This window comes from Gekko japonicus, unplaced genomic scaffold, assembly GCF_001447785.1.
Source record: "Gekko japonicus isolate JY-2015 unplaced genomic scaffold, Gekko_japonicus_V1.1 scaffold90, whole genome shotgun sequence".
NCBI lineage: Eukaryota > Metazoa > Chordata > Lepidosauria > Squamata > Gekkonidae > Gekko > Gekko japonicus.
The window spans coordinates 1,963,189-1,978,726 of record NW_015166421.1 but is presented as its reverse complement, the minus strand read 5'-3'; the positions used below and the strand labels follow the sequence as shown (position 1 = coordinate 1,978,726).

At 46.0% G+C, this 15,538-nt stretch overlaps 1 protein-coding gene across 1 annotated transcript in view; it reads right to left on the bottom strand.

Moving 5' to 3' along the window:
- WDR82 (WD repeat domain 82) overlaps positions 1-561 on the bottom strand; it is a 31,532-nt gene extending 30,971 nt beyond the window's left edge. Inside the window, exon 1 of the mRNA XM_015411683.1 lies at positions 185-561. Coding sequence (XP_015267169.1) covers positions 185-345 — 161 coding nt within the window. The 5' untranslated portion in view covers positions 346-561. The remainder of the gene's footprint in view (positions 1-184) is intronic.
- Between the last annotated feature and the right edge of the window lie 14,977 nt (positions 562-15,538).

Here is a 15,538-nt window from a genome sequence, read left to right as displayed (position 1 = left end):
AAAAAAAAAGGGCCCGGGGGGGGGGGGGGAGGCTATGCTGCAAGCCACTGTGAGATCCCACTGTGCAGAAAAGCGAGATATAAATGCACAAATAAACCCAAGCAACCACAATTTCATCCATAGGGAAGGGTCAGGCCCGCCCCGCCGCCGAGGCTCCCCTCCCTCCCTCCCTCCCCGCACTCACTTGCCCTCCTGGCAGTCGTAGAGCACGATGGAGTCATCGTCGCTGCTGGAGATGAGCGTCTCGCCGTTGGGACTGAAGTCGAAGCAGTTGATCTTGTCCGAGTTCTCGCGGAAGACCTTGGCCACGCGGAAACTCCGCAGCACGTTGTCCGTCAGCTTCATGCTGCCCGCCAGGGGAGAAGGGAACCGGCCAGGCCTGCGCCACCAACAAGGGTGAAGGAAAGCACCGAGGAAGTGGAGTCCGCAGCCGCTGAAAGGAGAAAGGGTGGCGACAATGAGCGAACGAGCCGTCCACTTGTGCCCTCAAGCGGGCTCGGCTCAAGCCACTAAGAGGCAGCTCCCGTTCATTGTGTCCGCCATCTTGCTGCTCCAGGGGCGCCGGAGGGAGGGAGGGAGGGCCCGCCGGCGGAAGTGGGGGGGAGGAAAGGAAATGGGGGGGGGGGGGGGAGAGGCAGGGAAAGGTCCGGAGGCGACCAAAACGGTGCAGTGCATGACGGGATAGGACTAAGGCGGGTCAAACGGTAAATGACAGAATGGAGAGCAATGATTTGTGGGCTATAACGCGGCTCCGGGAAACGAGGGCGGACTAAGAGTGCTGTAGGAACGGAAATTGCACGGACATTGCCACCAACCCCTATATTGGGTGGTGACATTGTCCGGGGGCTCGCCAAGCGGTGGCGCTTTTTCGCGTCATAGAGCTGCAGAGCGGGAACATTTCTCAGCCCACAGACTTCCCAATCCATGCTTAGCGTGGAACTCTGTCCTTTCGCTCCCTTCCTCTCCCCCGCTGGTGCAATTTCGAACCCCTCCCCAGTGTCTCGCGACTTGTGAAAGGTGATTTCCCCCAGTGCATTCGGGGGATGCTTCATCATTATGGCGTGAATTGCAGATGGGATCGGAATGGTTTAGGAGTCCGCCCTGCTGAATTCCTCAGCGTCATTTATTGTTTGAGTGAAAAGGAACAGAGCTGCACCGGGGGGATTCCCTCTGCTAGGAAATGCTCTTGTACGCGGGGAGGAAAAGGAACTTGTATGCTTAAGAGAGAGCCTTTGGTTATTAGGGCTGTGGCTTTTTATAAAAAAACCCCGTAGGCATTACAAAACCGCAGTTGCTGCTAGAAGCTCCTTTTAGCAGGCAGCACCCCAATTTCCCCAGCCTCCAGATGGCTGTAGGTGGTGATTCTGTGTGATCAGAGGGAACATTGACTATAAGGTCTTTCTTTAGGGTGAAGACCCTGTGGTGTTCTCTCGCCGCATTCCGCACAGGAAGCTTTAAGCTGAGAAAGCGAAGGGAGCCTGGGAACTGCTCAGAAGTGAGAGAGACAGGGAGGACGGGACGGGGGTGTTTAGTTGGCAGCTTTCAGGTAACCAGATTTGTAGATGACATCGAATTACTGAGGTCTGTGAAAACCAAAGCAGTCTGTGAAGAGCACCAAGAGTATCTCCAAACCGGGAGAATAAGCAACAACACAGCAAATAATGTTGAGTGTACGTTAAGTGTAAAGTGACACACTCTTGGGCAAAACCCAATTATATTTTTTTACTGCATGGATCTGACCTGGCAGCAGCTGATCAGGAAGGAGATGATCGGGTTGTGGTGGGTAGCTCAATGAAAATGTTTGCTGGGAGCATAGCCACAGGGAAAATGGTGACTTCTGTGCAAAAGATTATTAGAATATAGGCTAAAACAGAAAAAACATGTAAATAGGCTGTGGGCCTGGTAGAACAGCTCCATCTTGCAGGCCCAGTGGAACTGTAGTAGATCCTGCAGGGCCCTCATCTCAAATGGAACCTCATTCCACCAGGTGGAATTTTGAACGTTTTAGTGTCCAGGTAGTCTTCAAGGATAGCCCCATGTTGAGTCTTAAGTCTAGATGATGGTAAATTAACTGGGGAGCCAAACAGAGATGAAAAAACATGCTTTTAGCCACAGTACTAACTTGCTTTTCCAGCAGAAGGGAAAGCTCTATTAAGATTCCCAAGCTCTTTGAAAGACAGATTTACCACATCTTCAGTCCCATCCAGGACATCAGTATTATCAGCCAGCACCAGCTCTGTCTTGTTTGGGTTTACTTTCTGCTTCTCCCTCAGCCCTTCGACTGTGGCAACTAGACAATGGCCTAGAACAGAGACAGTAGCATCTGGAGGCTTATTTAAAGAAAATTGTAACTGGGTGTTACCAGCATATTGATGAAGACCAGTTCTAAAGCTGTGGCCTATAACTGGTCAGAACCTATTTTTTGAGAGAAGGTTTCTTTAGTAACAGATGGATTACAGCCTCCTTCAGAGGCTTAGGGGTAGTATTTAGGGGAACTGCTTCAATCTTAAAAGCTAAGCAGGTTCATAATGAAGCAGTCAATCCTTCAGCTGTCCCAGGCGGTTTAGGGATTTATAGATGAAAACAAACAGTTTGAATTGTTCCCTGAAGCCAGCTGGTAGTCTGTGAAGCTCTTGAAGTATGCAAAAGATAAGTTCCTTCCTGTCTACACCAGTCAAAAATTTTGCAGCTGTATTTAATCACAGAGAGTTTAGTAAAATGTGGAATTTGCTGCCAGAGGATGTAGTGATAGTCACAGGAGTAAACAGCTTTAAATGGGGGATTAGATAGATTCAGGGAGGATAGGTCTATCAGTGGCTACTAGCCATGGTGACTGAGGGGAACCTTCACATTCAGAGGCACTAAACTTCTGAATCCCAGAACCAGGAGGCAAGATCAGTGGAAGGTCTCAGCCCTGTTGTTGGCTTTCCAGAAGAACTGGTTAGCCACTGCAAGAGACAGGATGCTGGACTCAATGAACCACTGATCTGATCCAACAAGGCTCTTCTTATTATGAACCAACTGGAAATGTCCAAATAGTCTTCACGGACAACTCCATAAATGACTTGCTGCAATGATCTAAACTAGGCACTGATGGTATGAGTGACTGTGGCCAAATAATAAGTTTCATAAGAACATAAAAGAAGCCAATGTTAGATCAAGCCAATGGCCCATCCTGTCCAACACTCTGTCACACAGTGGCTAAAAATACGGTGCCATCAGGAGGTCCATCAGTGGGGCCAGGACACTAGAAGCCCTCCCACTGTTGCTCCCCCCCCCCAGCACCAAGAATACACTGCATCACTTGCCCCAGACTGAGAGCTCCTATGTATACCTTGTGGCTAACAGCCACTGAAGGTTCCATATGTTTATCTAATTCCCTCTTGAAGCTGTCCATGCTTGTAGCTGCTGCCACTTCCTGTGGCAGTGAATTCCATGTGTTAATCACTCTTTGGGTGAAGAAGTACTTTCTTTTATCTGTTCTAACCCGATTGCTCAGCAATTTAGTTTTGAAAGGACCACTGCTGGTGTACCAACTGTCTGTGTATTTGCCCTGCCTCTGGTTGCAACCTGCCTCACCGTTGAATGCAGGGGGCACAGATAGCAGAGCTTGTGAGGCAGATTTCAACTTGTGGGCCGGACAGTATGTGAGGAGATGTTCCTTCAGGTGCCGTGGCCCCAAGCCATTTAGAGCTTTAAATATAAGAGCCAGCACATTGAATTGTGCCTGGAAACAAACTGGCAACCAGTGCAGATTTTTCAGCACAGGGGTGATAAGATTTTTTAATCCTGCCCCTGACAATAGCCTGTCCACTGCATTTGGGACAAACTAAAGTTTCTGCAAGGTTTTCAAAGGCAGACCCATATAAAGTTCCTTAAAATAATCTAACCTGGAAGTGATCAGTGGCCAGATCATGCTTATCGGGGAACAGCCTTGCATCAGAAGCTAAGTATTCATAGAAAAAATAATTTAGTATCATACATCAAATACCAGTGGTGGCCCTGCTGTGCTGATTGAAACTCTACAGGGGGTAGTGGTGTACCAGGGCAGGGTAACCCCCAGATTTAATCAAAAGTATAAGTTAACAAAGAAGGCAGTTATCCTAGCCCCTCCCCTCCAGTAGTCAGTGACGTGTTGCTCCGACTCTAGGGTTGCGGTGCTCATCTCCATTTCAAAGCCGAAGAGCCAGCGCTGTCCGAAGATGTTTCCGTGGTCATGTGGCCGGCATGACCAGGGCTCTAGTGGGGGGGGGGCTCTCAGGTACGGAGCTCCGGAAGAGAACCTCTAGGGGGCGGGGCGGTCACGTGGTGAAGCCCCGCCCCCTTCTTTACCCCGCCCTCTGCTTCGATCCTCATTCCGTTTGGGAATGAGGATGAAGCAGGAGGGTAAGTAGCCGGGCCTTCTGACACACTTCCGGTGATGTCAGGGGGTGTGGCCTTCTGTCACTTCCGGTGATGTCAGGGGGCGTGGCATATGCAAATAAGTTATTCTAATGAGTTATGCTAATGAGCTCCGGCAGCTCTTTTTTTACAACAAGACCCCTGAGTGACGTGTTGCACAGGAGTCACAGAAAAACCTGGCTGATATTTTCAGTTTCCCAGCAAGCCAAGGTGCCAAGTGTAAAAAAGCTTTTTTTTAAAAAAAAAGTAGGGATAGGCCAGGGGAAAATACAATGAGTGGGGCAGGGGGGAACCAGACAGTTGGGCAGGCTGGGGGAGAAAGTTAAAAAGGAAACAGAAACCAATCAAGACGAGAGGAAGCAGAACCTGGGGACTGGAGGGATTTCCCCTTCCCCTCCACAGGTGTTCTCAGGTTTCCCTTGCCTTTCATTACTGCGCATAATGCCAGGAAAGGGCATTAAGCTTTCCACACCATAGAGCTTGTAGTCTAAACTTTGAGACAAAGGAAACAACAAAAGAGACAGGAATACACAGAGCAGACCTGGCAGGAGGCAGTCACATTTGTTCCTCATTTGTGTATCCCAGTAATGCATAGTGTGGGGTGGCGGTTAATTTTTCCATGAAGTGGGGGTACTTGCATGAAGGGAGCTGAGCATTTTACTCGCTTCTGCTTTGCTTGCAGGTATTTTTCTTTTCACCCAGTTCCAATACTAGAAGGGAGCCTGGCGGCAGATGAAAGTGCTTGAAGAAGCAGAATACTCTGAGGTAACATGGGGCGGAGTTAAGATCCCCTCTAATGCACACCATTTCCATGTAAAAATTAGACAGGCTTTCCATGGTTTAAGTGTTCTAAAGCCTAATTTGCTCTGAATCCCAGGTGGCCACAGGTATACCTGTTGCAGAGAAACTTCTTTTTGCATATTCGGGGGGGGGGTGTATTTCACTAATTTTAGAGCCATGCTTACTCTACTGACCAGACACTTGTAACATAGTGACAAATTCCTAAGAAGAAGCTCAGCAGCACTTCAGCAAATGTTTAGTTCATTTTTTAGGTGCCAGAGTATGGCTGTTGATTTTGTAGAAATTGTCCGGGGCCTAGGTCCAGCCACACAGTCCCAGGTACCCTAAGGGTACTAACATTTTTTGAAGAGGATGTTGCGATTTTTGTCAGTTCCCCATGTGCAGTGCATAGAGCCCCCTAAAATTTTGTTCTTGGGGGTGGGCAGACAAGGACTTAGAGGGAACGACGGGGACCTGCAATGGGGGGGGGGGAATCAGAAATCACCACTCCCATCTCAAGAAAACTTAAGTGCCTTTAGGTCTTCAGACTCTGTTGTTGGATACAAGCAAATATTTTTAAAATATTGATGCATTTATGAATTTGCAGTCGGTAGGTTTGACCTATTTAGAATGAAATTTTTGCAAGGCCTTGGTCTTAGACTATTGCATGAACATTCTTAATTGACAGTCTTCATTTTGTTCTAGAGCAGACATTTTAATGGAATAATCCTATGGAAATAGTATAGTGGGATGATGTGTGTATTGATTTGGCTGTGTGGACCAGTCATCCTCCCTGAAGAGTGATTTATATTAAGTGCCCGAGAAAAGAGGCCATGCTGCAGAGATAATTTCAGCTTCTCAGAAGACAGGGTAAGGTTTTAGCTCAGTCAGGAAGGCTATTTCTTTTTTGGCTCTATTTCTGTTTAGGCTGTATTCAGACATCTATGATAAACTGTGGCTTCTGCAACAAATTCTGTTTAGTCTACCATACATAAGTAATAAATCTTGGTTGGTGCATAAATGCTGGTATGTTTTTGACTTCCTCTCTGCCTCCCAGCAGGAGGAATATGATATGCTGCTATCTCTGTGGCCAAGCAGCTGCAGGGCATGGTGCTTCTCAGCAGACTGAGATTGCAGAATTCAGATGTCATAACAACCACAGTGTGGACAAACTGTAGTTAACATACCCTAGATGGAAATTGCAGTTCATTGAACTGTCTGCATTCAGACATCACAACTAACAAGTGTTTGATCAAACTGAGTTTATTGTGGTGTAAGAATGCAGCCTGACAATCAGTGTTGATGTTGTGCTTAGCATATTAGATTAGGCCCGGGAAGACCTGGGTTCAAAGGCTCTCTTGCCATGATGAAACTCACTATGTGACCTTGGGCCAGGCACTCTCTCATAGCCTAATTTACATGACATGTTTATGAGGATAAAATGAAGGTGCAGAGAACCATGTATGTCACCCTAATCTCTAGAGGAAAAATCAGACTTAAAATGTAATTTAAGAGTTTCCTCTTAGTCTCTTAGCAGATTAGCTTCCATTGGGTTCTGTTGGATCCAGTAGATTCTAGCTTCATCCAGCAGTGTTTCCAATATGGTTGTAGGTAATATTGTACCAGAATATGTTGTCCATTCCCATGTTCTTTCATTCCCATAATTTCAGTTGGTTATGGTAACCAGTACACTTCTATTTTCTTAAAGGGAGATGCAAGATAGATAGCTTACAACTAACCTAAGTAATTTACCAGAGCTCCCTCTGTTTCCTGGATTGCACTGTTTGGAAAGGATCTTTCAAGTAAGGAAAGGTAAGACAGTGAAATAAAGATCACAGATCAAGAAGGTGGATAAGGTCAAGATCTGTGGAAGTCAGGCAAGTGGCAATATAAACAGAAATGGGAAGCAAAGACTAGTAAGAGGGGGTTTTCAGACGGTTTCAGTTCAGCTCCCAGAAAGTCTAGGTTTTAAGTTCTCCACAATTAGTCCTGACAGCTGCTACACTGAACTTGTAAATGAGCCCTGCCAAGCTATATTGACTAGATCATTGGTTCCCAGCCTTTTGGATATGATGCCCCACAAGTTCAAATTTGTTTGGTATGACGACCCATTGATTTAATGTCACATGAACTTTGGATGATAAATTGGTGGGGGGGTTGGCCCCCTGTAGGGGATTTTTTAATTTGCATTTTCTAAAAACTACAACGAAATTAGGGGAGGGATCTACAAACTATAGGAGAAAGGAAAGAAAACCCACTAAAAACCCAAGAGTTGGATGTCATATACTGCTTGTAAAAGTATTAGCTTAACAATATAAAAATTGCTTTTCTTAACATTGAGAGTGGTCAATCATCATCATCAACTGAGTTAACAAACCATCAGATCTGATTATATAAAGAGCATTCCAGAAGAATCGCTAACTGACTTAAACACAAATTTCAGAGAACTGTGGCATCTCCTTTTACAATTGTTTTTCCCTCCTTCATTTAAAGCAAATTAATAATTAAATTTCCCTCAGTAGTTATAACACAGTCAGTTTCTCTTCCCACGCTGTAATCCTCTTTCTTCTTGAACACTTTCCCTGTGGATTTGTCTTGCTGAAACTGGAACTGGTAATCTCAAAACAAAGTCCCTTTTTCTTTTTCAAGGACTATTATCCGCTTAAATTCTTGCCTTCAATCTTAGAGATCATTCCATTTGTTGCTTTTGGAAGCCAAACTTACAGAGAGTCTCTCCGCCCTTTTGCCTGTCAGACTTATTTCGGATATGTCCATGGCATATCCCTTCGCTTTCAGCTTCGCTTAAACGTCTGCATACAGGCCCCGCCACTTAAGCCTACTCATTAGACTCTCCTCTTAAATATTGGAAGTCCCTGTGATCAAAGGCTAGTCGCTTCTCTAATGTTAACACAGTCCCTTGAAAATAACAGCCAATATAAAGCACAGTTCTTGTGAAGTACCTCATTTTTGCCAGCAGGGGGCAAAGGCTTAGCCTCCAGCCTGAAACAGTCTGTGGTTACTTCTGGTCACATGGGCCAGTTGCTCTTCCACTTCCTGAAGAAAGCTTGAATCTCGCTTGTTGCTTCTACTGCATCGCCGATCACCATTTTTAAACATGTTTACTTTTTATAGAATTTGCCAAAGTCCTGAAAACTTGCCCAAACACTTATTTAGCTCCTGGAGTCTCTCTAATACAGTCTATTGCCGCTTGAAACTCCATCCCCACTACAAAGGCTTTTCTTTAATCGCTTATTTGTTCTTTCCGGGGGACAGTACCCTCCCCCCCTCGCTTTTTGTAAAAGGGGACTCGCTCATTCTCTGGTGTTCTCGCTTTAACGGACTCACTCTTCAATGTCTGATTACTCAGATCTCGCCAGGTAACGATTTCAACGCTGAACCTCCTAGCGCTTGTCCTGGTGTGCATAGCTTAGTCCCATTTGGGAACACAGCACAGGGACCTTCGGGGCAAAGGGAAGCCTCAATCTGCCGGCAGCATGCCCGCAGAGAGGCAACTCTTAGCGCCACATGGCAAGGGAACCATGGCAAGGGTCCCAGGGGGGCACGGACAATTGCACCCCCTCTCCTTGCGCTGGTCCGCGGATCACCCCATGGGGGGGGCTCCCTGGGGATGTGGCCGCTATCAGCCCGCCAAAACCGGAAGACTGGATGATAAGTTTTTGACAGCCATTGTTTTCATGCATTTTAACTGCAGTTTTGCCTATTTTATAACTATTACTTAAGCTTAAGTTATCCAAAGAAAAATTTACTTAATGCACCTATTAATATGGAATTTGTTGGAATATTTATTGCACTTACGTAAGCTATTCACAGTTTTTTAATGCAAATATAAGAGCACAACTATCTGATTGCAGGTTATAGCTTCATGAGCTATAAAAATTCTAAACACAGCAAACAGATCTTGCTGAACCTTGAAGGCTACCAAATCTATTTATTCAGTGGTTATTTAAAATTTAATTTAGAATATATAGCACCAAGAATTAATGCAGCTCTTCCACACTCCTGTCAGAATGCACGATCCTATGCATGTCTACTTAGAAGTGTCTATATTCAACAGGGTTTACTCCCAGGTAAGTGGGCACAGGATTGCTTTGTAAGAAAGCCCCAATGAATTAAGTGGGATTTACTTAAGCGAAAACACACAGAAGCAGGGGGGATTTGGCCTCATGTGGGCATACAGAGCCAGGTGCCAGCCCTTGTAAGCCCCATTTATTTGTTCTCTAAAGCAGAGATTGAAAAAGCAGAACATGGAAAAGAAGTTGGGGTTTACTTGGGTCACTCCCTATCTAGCTGAAAGCTTCAGATTTCAAACCTCAACCTCCCCTCTCTTATAATACTGTTTCAGAATTGAAGAATCCCTCTTGGGAAATGCATCTGTTTCTAAACATTAAGCACCTTCTGTTTCTTCAGAACTTTATAAGAACATAAGAGAACATAAGAGACGCCAATGTTGGATCACGCTAAAGGGCCATCCAGTCCAACACTCTGTATCACACAGTGGCCAAAAATACCAGGTGCCATCAGGAGGTCCACCAGTGGGGCCAGGACATTAGAAGCCCTCCCACTGTTGACCCCCCCCCCAAGCACCAAGAAGACAAGAGGGACCTCAGAGCAGTGCATCCTATCCAGAATCCCCACATGCTGTCTCTGTCCATAGCTGGTGTGTGGGAAAGAATGAAGGTGGCATTTTAAGCTTGTGAGATACAGGCTCAGGGAGCACATCTGAGAGAGATTTGTTGGACTAAAAAGTAATATAGACTTGTAAGAGAAGAAGGTACAAGAAGAACATTCTATTCCTTCACCACTGCTACTACACAGATCACAAACAGTATCATGACCAGTGTTCCCTCTAAGCTGAGTTAGTGTGAGCTAGCTCACAGTTTTTCAGCCTCTGGCTCACACATTTTTGTCTTAGCTCAGGAAGGAGGGCTCCAGAGCAAACTAATTTATGCAGTAGCCTGCAACTTTAATGCCAGTAGCTCACAAAGTAGAATTTTTGCTCACAAGACTCCATAGCTTAGAGGGAGCATTATGACCGACAGCTGCTAAGTGCTCATCCTTCTTCTGGATAGACACCAAGCAGACCCCATAGCCCTCAGTCTGCATGGGCTCCTTCTTTGCAGAAGATTGAAGAGGTGGGGCCAGAAGATGTCTATAAATTGTAGCTTCCCCAGCAATCAGAGACAATGGATAGCTTGGTTCTGATGTTCCTCCCCTGTGAGCAACCAGAGTACAATAATCTCAGCACTGTTGCCTATAACACCCCCGACCACCTCCAACAAGCACTTTTGCATACACACAGCCTGGGAGTTGCTGCTGCTACACCAGACAGGGCTGGAGCAAGCAGCAGCAAAGAAATGGCACATCTGAAGCAGGCAGGAGCAGCAACACCAAACACTTATCTGAGAAAGGTTATTCCTTTGGCCATTTGTTGCAACTGCAACAGCAGGTGCAGCTCACAAATGGCCTTTTTTTAAAGAAAAAGAGTGCCTTAGTGACTGCTGAGAAACAGCTAGGTGGCATTACCATCGATGGAAAGTAGGGGGAGGAGTGTGACCAAAGAACAGAAAAAATGAAGGGAATGATGGAGCTGGTTGCTGTGCTGGGCAAGAAGGTATGTGTGCTGCTTTCCAGGTGCGGCTGCAGCCAAAGCCTTGCTCACCACGGGCCGGCCGGCCGGCCGGGGGATTGTGACAGGCTTAGATTCCTCCACCTCAGAGATTCACTTCCTCCACCTCAGAAATTCAACGCGAGTTCGGTCAGGCACCAGGCAAGAAGGAAGGGAAGAGCTGCCATAAGTCCACAAGAGCCCATGACTCACTTGTGGGTCTCTCCACCCACAGGTTGGACTAGATGACTGTATATCAATTCTGCAGGTTTTCACTCTTTCAATCACCAGAAAGCAGCCCTCTGGAACCTTTCGGTTCTTTGGAGGCTTATACTTACAGCCTGTGGGCTCGTTACATTTCTAAACGTACATCTAGGATGTTTCAAGCACGTACCCAAAAATGTGTGATGAATGTGTTAGTAAACACTGGGCTTCTGTATTATGTAAATCTCAGATGCTTAAATTACTGCTATGAGATGTGATTAAAGGGTAGGTTTCCTTGTTTGTAGGTAAATTTCACTGTGAGCCAGTGGGAATCTGGTCCGTATACCCAAAAGTGCTTTGCACTGGAACAGCAGTAGCTGTGGGTCAGACGTGGAAGTGGATCCTGTGGAAGGATTCCAAGATATTTTTTACTTTGTCCTTCCACCCTTGATGGGGGGGGGGCTCATATCAATGGAACTCTGCTGATGGAGCAGGCTAGCAGCACAGTTTCATGCCTTTCCCCTCCCTAGTGCAGCCTCCTGCTCTGTCCGGCTATTAGTTCATGTGTCCCCCATCCCTAGGAATAAAATTTCTCAGAGTCAGAAAAGACTCTTGGTGGAAGAAAAAGTAGGAAATATCCATGACCATTAGCACTTTCCACTGATAGGTCACTGGCTCTAACCTGTGATTCCTGGGTGTCTCATAAGTTTTTCAGCGGCATTGGCTGTACAGGTGGCCCAAAATTTGTTTTAGAGGTTGTTGTTGTTGTTCAGTCGCACAGTCGAGTCCGACTCTTCGTGACCCTATGGACCAGATCACACCAGGCCTTCTGGTCTTCTGCCATCCTCTGAAGTTTGCTCAACTTCATGTTCGTTGCATCTATGACACTGTCTAACCATCTCATCCTTTGCCGTCCCCGTCTTCTTTGACCTTCAATCTTTCCCAGAATCAGGGTCTTCTCCAGTGAGTGCTCCCTTCTCATTTGGTGGCCAAAGTATTTGAGCTTCAGTTTCAGTATCTGGCCTTCCAGGGAACAGTCAGGGTTGATTTCTTTTAGGATTGACGGATTTGATCTTCTTGCAGTCCAAGGGACTCTCAAGAGTCTTCTCCAGCACCATAGTTCAAAAGAATCTATTCTTCGGCGCTCGGCCTTCCTTATAGGAAGTTTTAGAGGTAGCATTGACCAAATCTCTATTCCTTCTCAGATCGGTTGTTTCTTTAGCAGTAATATATTTGATATTTGTATTTATTGTTTCAGGTAAAGGGATAGCTGTTCACTGTGCTTGTGCAAAGAGTGCCCTCTTATTATTTAGAATGCCCTCTTTGCAGCATAAAGAACTCAGAAGACCAACTTTGGTCTCATATATGGGTGCTCGGGCCAGTGGGCGACTGCAGAATCACAAAGAACCTTCCAAAGAAGAACATACCGTGATGATTTATTCAAATTAATATGCAGATTGGGGCCATTATTCATTAATGGCAGCTCATGAAGTTTTCATTTAAAGGAGATTAATCTAAGCCCGTCACAATCCCCAAGCAATCCTGTCACTGAAGAAGCAATTCTCAGCAAATCTCCGCAAAGATTAATGAGGGCTTCTGGACCACTTTCCAAACAGAGGTTCTCAGAAGTTAAAAAACAAGAAAACTTCATTGATATATTGGGCTGGCTATCGTCATTGTCATAAGTTGAAATTCTGCTTCAGTTCAGCGCTGATCATAAATTATGTACATTTATGGATGCTGCAATGGCTCTTTCATTGCTCAGGAGGGAACAGCAGTAAGCAGAAGCAGGGAAAGCAGCTGCTGCTGTGAGAAACCCCATTCCCATTGTAGCAAATCGACAGTGATGTTCTGGGCCAAGCCACTTTGTTGTGCCAAACAAGGTCACCGCCTTCTCTGTCTAGATCTACTGGTGGAGCCTGAGTGGTTGGCTTTCCCTTCTTTCCGAGACTGGAGCAGTGCACCAAATGCCATAAAACTACAATCTAACAATAGATTAAACCCGTTAATGCAACACACAATCACAGCATGAAGCCAAGCACATAATAATGAAGCCTAAGTAGGTGGAACTGCATATGTTCTTCCCTCGTTACCCTTCCCTCCCTCTTCCCTCCCTCCATGGGCTTTGCCATTGTCAGCATTTAGACTGAAAGCACCTTGGGACAGGGGCCTGTGGGAAGTGCCAGGTACACGGATGGCGCTGTAGAGCAAACAATAATGATAATAAACCAACCAGTCTCCAGAAATGTATTTTATAATGTGGAAAAAAGTCCTGCAGGCCTCTGTGAAGGCCCATGAGCATAACCGCACATTCTCAGCCAGCTCATTCTACAGAGCAGAAGCAGCTGCTCTGGGGTGGGGTAGAAAACCCACTCTTAGAGATGTATGATTCTTACATCTTTCCCTGATGGTATCTCTAATAACAAGAAAGACATTATAGTGCAAGGAAGTGAATGGGGTGGGCTATATGGGCCTGAGCTGGCCTTGGCTGGGAGGGCGGGGTAGAAATTTGAGAAATAAATAAATAAATAGAGGTATTTTTAAAGGCAAAGATGTCAAACTCAGATGTACTGTAGGGCCAGATTCAAAAGCAAGCAGTTGCCAGGGGGCTACACTTGTAACTTGACTAAACAAAATCAATTCCTCCTTAATTTACCACCAGACCAATAATTCTAGTTCAGTTAGATGCCAAAACTGGAAAATAAATGGTCACTGCAGCTCCAGAAGTTATCTGCTCTCAAGGTGTCAACAGAAGAAGGGTGCACCCATTCGCCTTGCCGTGTGCTAGAGAAAAGCCCCAGGAGCAATCGATGCCATCCCTCAAAAGCCAGCTATGAAAAATTCTTTAGCGGCTGGAGCTGTGGCATATAGCAGTTTAGCGGTTGGAGCTGTGGCATATAGCAGCACATGAACACATGAATCTGCCTTATACTGAATCAGACCCTGGGTCCATCAAGGTTAATATTGCCTACTCAGACTGGCAGTGGCTCTCCAGGGTCTCTCAAGCCTTTCACATCACCTATTGCCTGGTTCTTTGAGCGGGGGATGCCAGGGATTGAACTCTGCATGCAAAGCAGAGGCTCCTCCACTGAGGCACAGCCCTTCCTCCCTGTGGGTGACACCTGCTTTCACTGTACAGAAGGGCACTGAAGGTTGTTCAGTAATGTGTGACAGGGTGTTGTGGGTGATGAGGAGGTCTGACATGGGCCTTGTGACATGGACATAATTTGCATGGCCGAGAATGTTTAGGGGTTTATAGGTCAAAATTAATACAGCTGTTTATGGCTTAGGCCCCTGCGCAGGTCGCCTGGGATTGCGCAGGTCGCCAGCACAGATGAGGCGGCGCTGACTGAGCATGCATCCTGCTGCTCCTCCTCCATGCTTGCATTTCCTCAGTCTTTCAAGCCTCCCCAGTCTGCTGCATTCTGCCCTCACAGGCTTTTCAGCCCTCTTCAAGGGCACGCCACATGAAGCACATTGTAGTAGCCAGTCCTTAGGCTATAAAGATGTATTTGATGAAGACAGGATAAACTATTCCTAGAAAAGGGCACAGCCTCTGCATCAGATGTATCTGATAAAAGTATTTTTCTAGCTACAGCTGCAATATGAGACTCTTGGAACAGCACCAGGTCAAGAAGCCCTCCTAGACTGGAAATCCCCACCAGTTCAGAAAAAAGAAATCTCACCTATCGCATGAAATTTCTATCTTGCTGGGATGTTTGAGCTGTACAGCAGAATGATACATTTCCACATTCTGTATCAGTTGGTTTAAGAGCATCCTCCTACTGTGGACTTCAGATGCTGGTTTGGGTCTGCCATAGATGCTCTGGATTGCCTGATAATGAAAGGTAGAGCTGGGTGTCATAAATATAACATACCAGCATTATTGATCTGCTTATTTAAAGCTTTCACTGTGAAGCATCTGAAGGTACACTTGCATGCAGGCTGAGAACTGTTGAAAGAAACCATTCTTGCAATTTTTTAATTTGGTGGTGGTGGGGGAACCAATCCTTCAGTACATATAATTCTATTTTGGTCATGGACTCCCCTGAACATTCCAACACACTCCAAAATCAGTTCGCTCTCTGATCTGTCATCCAGAGGGTCTCCCTATCCACTGGCTGCTTTGCCTGAGTCCTGCCTCCAACATTCTAAACAGTTTGCTCTTCCTCTCCCCCCCCCACAGCCAGTCAGACCACAGAGGTCATTTGCATATGTGGCCTGATTCGCCTTTGCCTCGGAACACAGAGGTCGTTTGCATATGCGGCCTCACTGACCTTTCCCTCTAACATTCTAAACAGTTCGCTGTTGATGTTCTGAGGTAAAATAAATTTCCCCTTAGTGTCTGTTGGGGGAAACCATGGTTGCAAATCTCCAGGTGAGGGCTAAAGATCACTCAGAATTACAACTGCTTTTCAGATGGCAGAGATCAGTTCCCGTGGAGAAAATGGTGGACCCTGTGTCCTTATATCCTGCTGAGATGGCCCCTGTATGACAGCCAGTGTGACGTAGCAGTCAGAGCTTCAG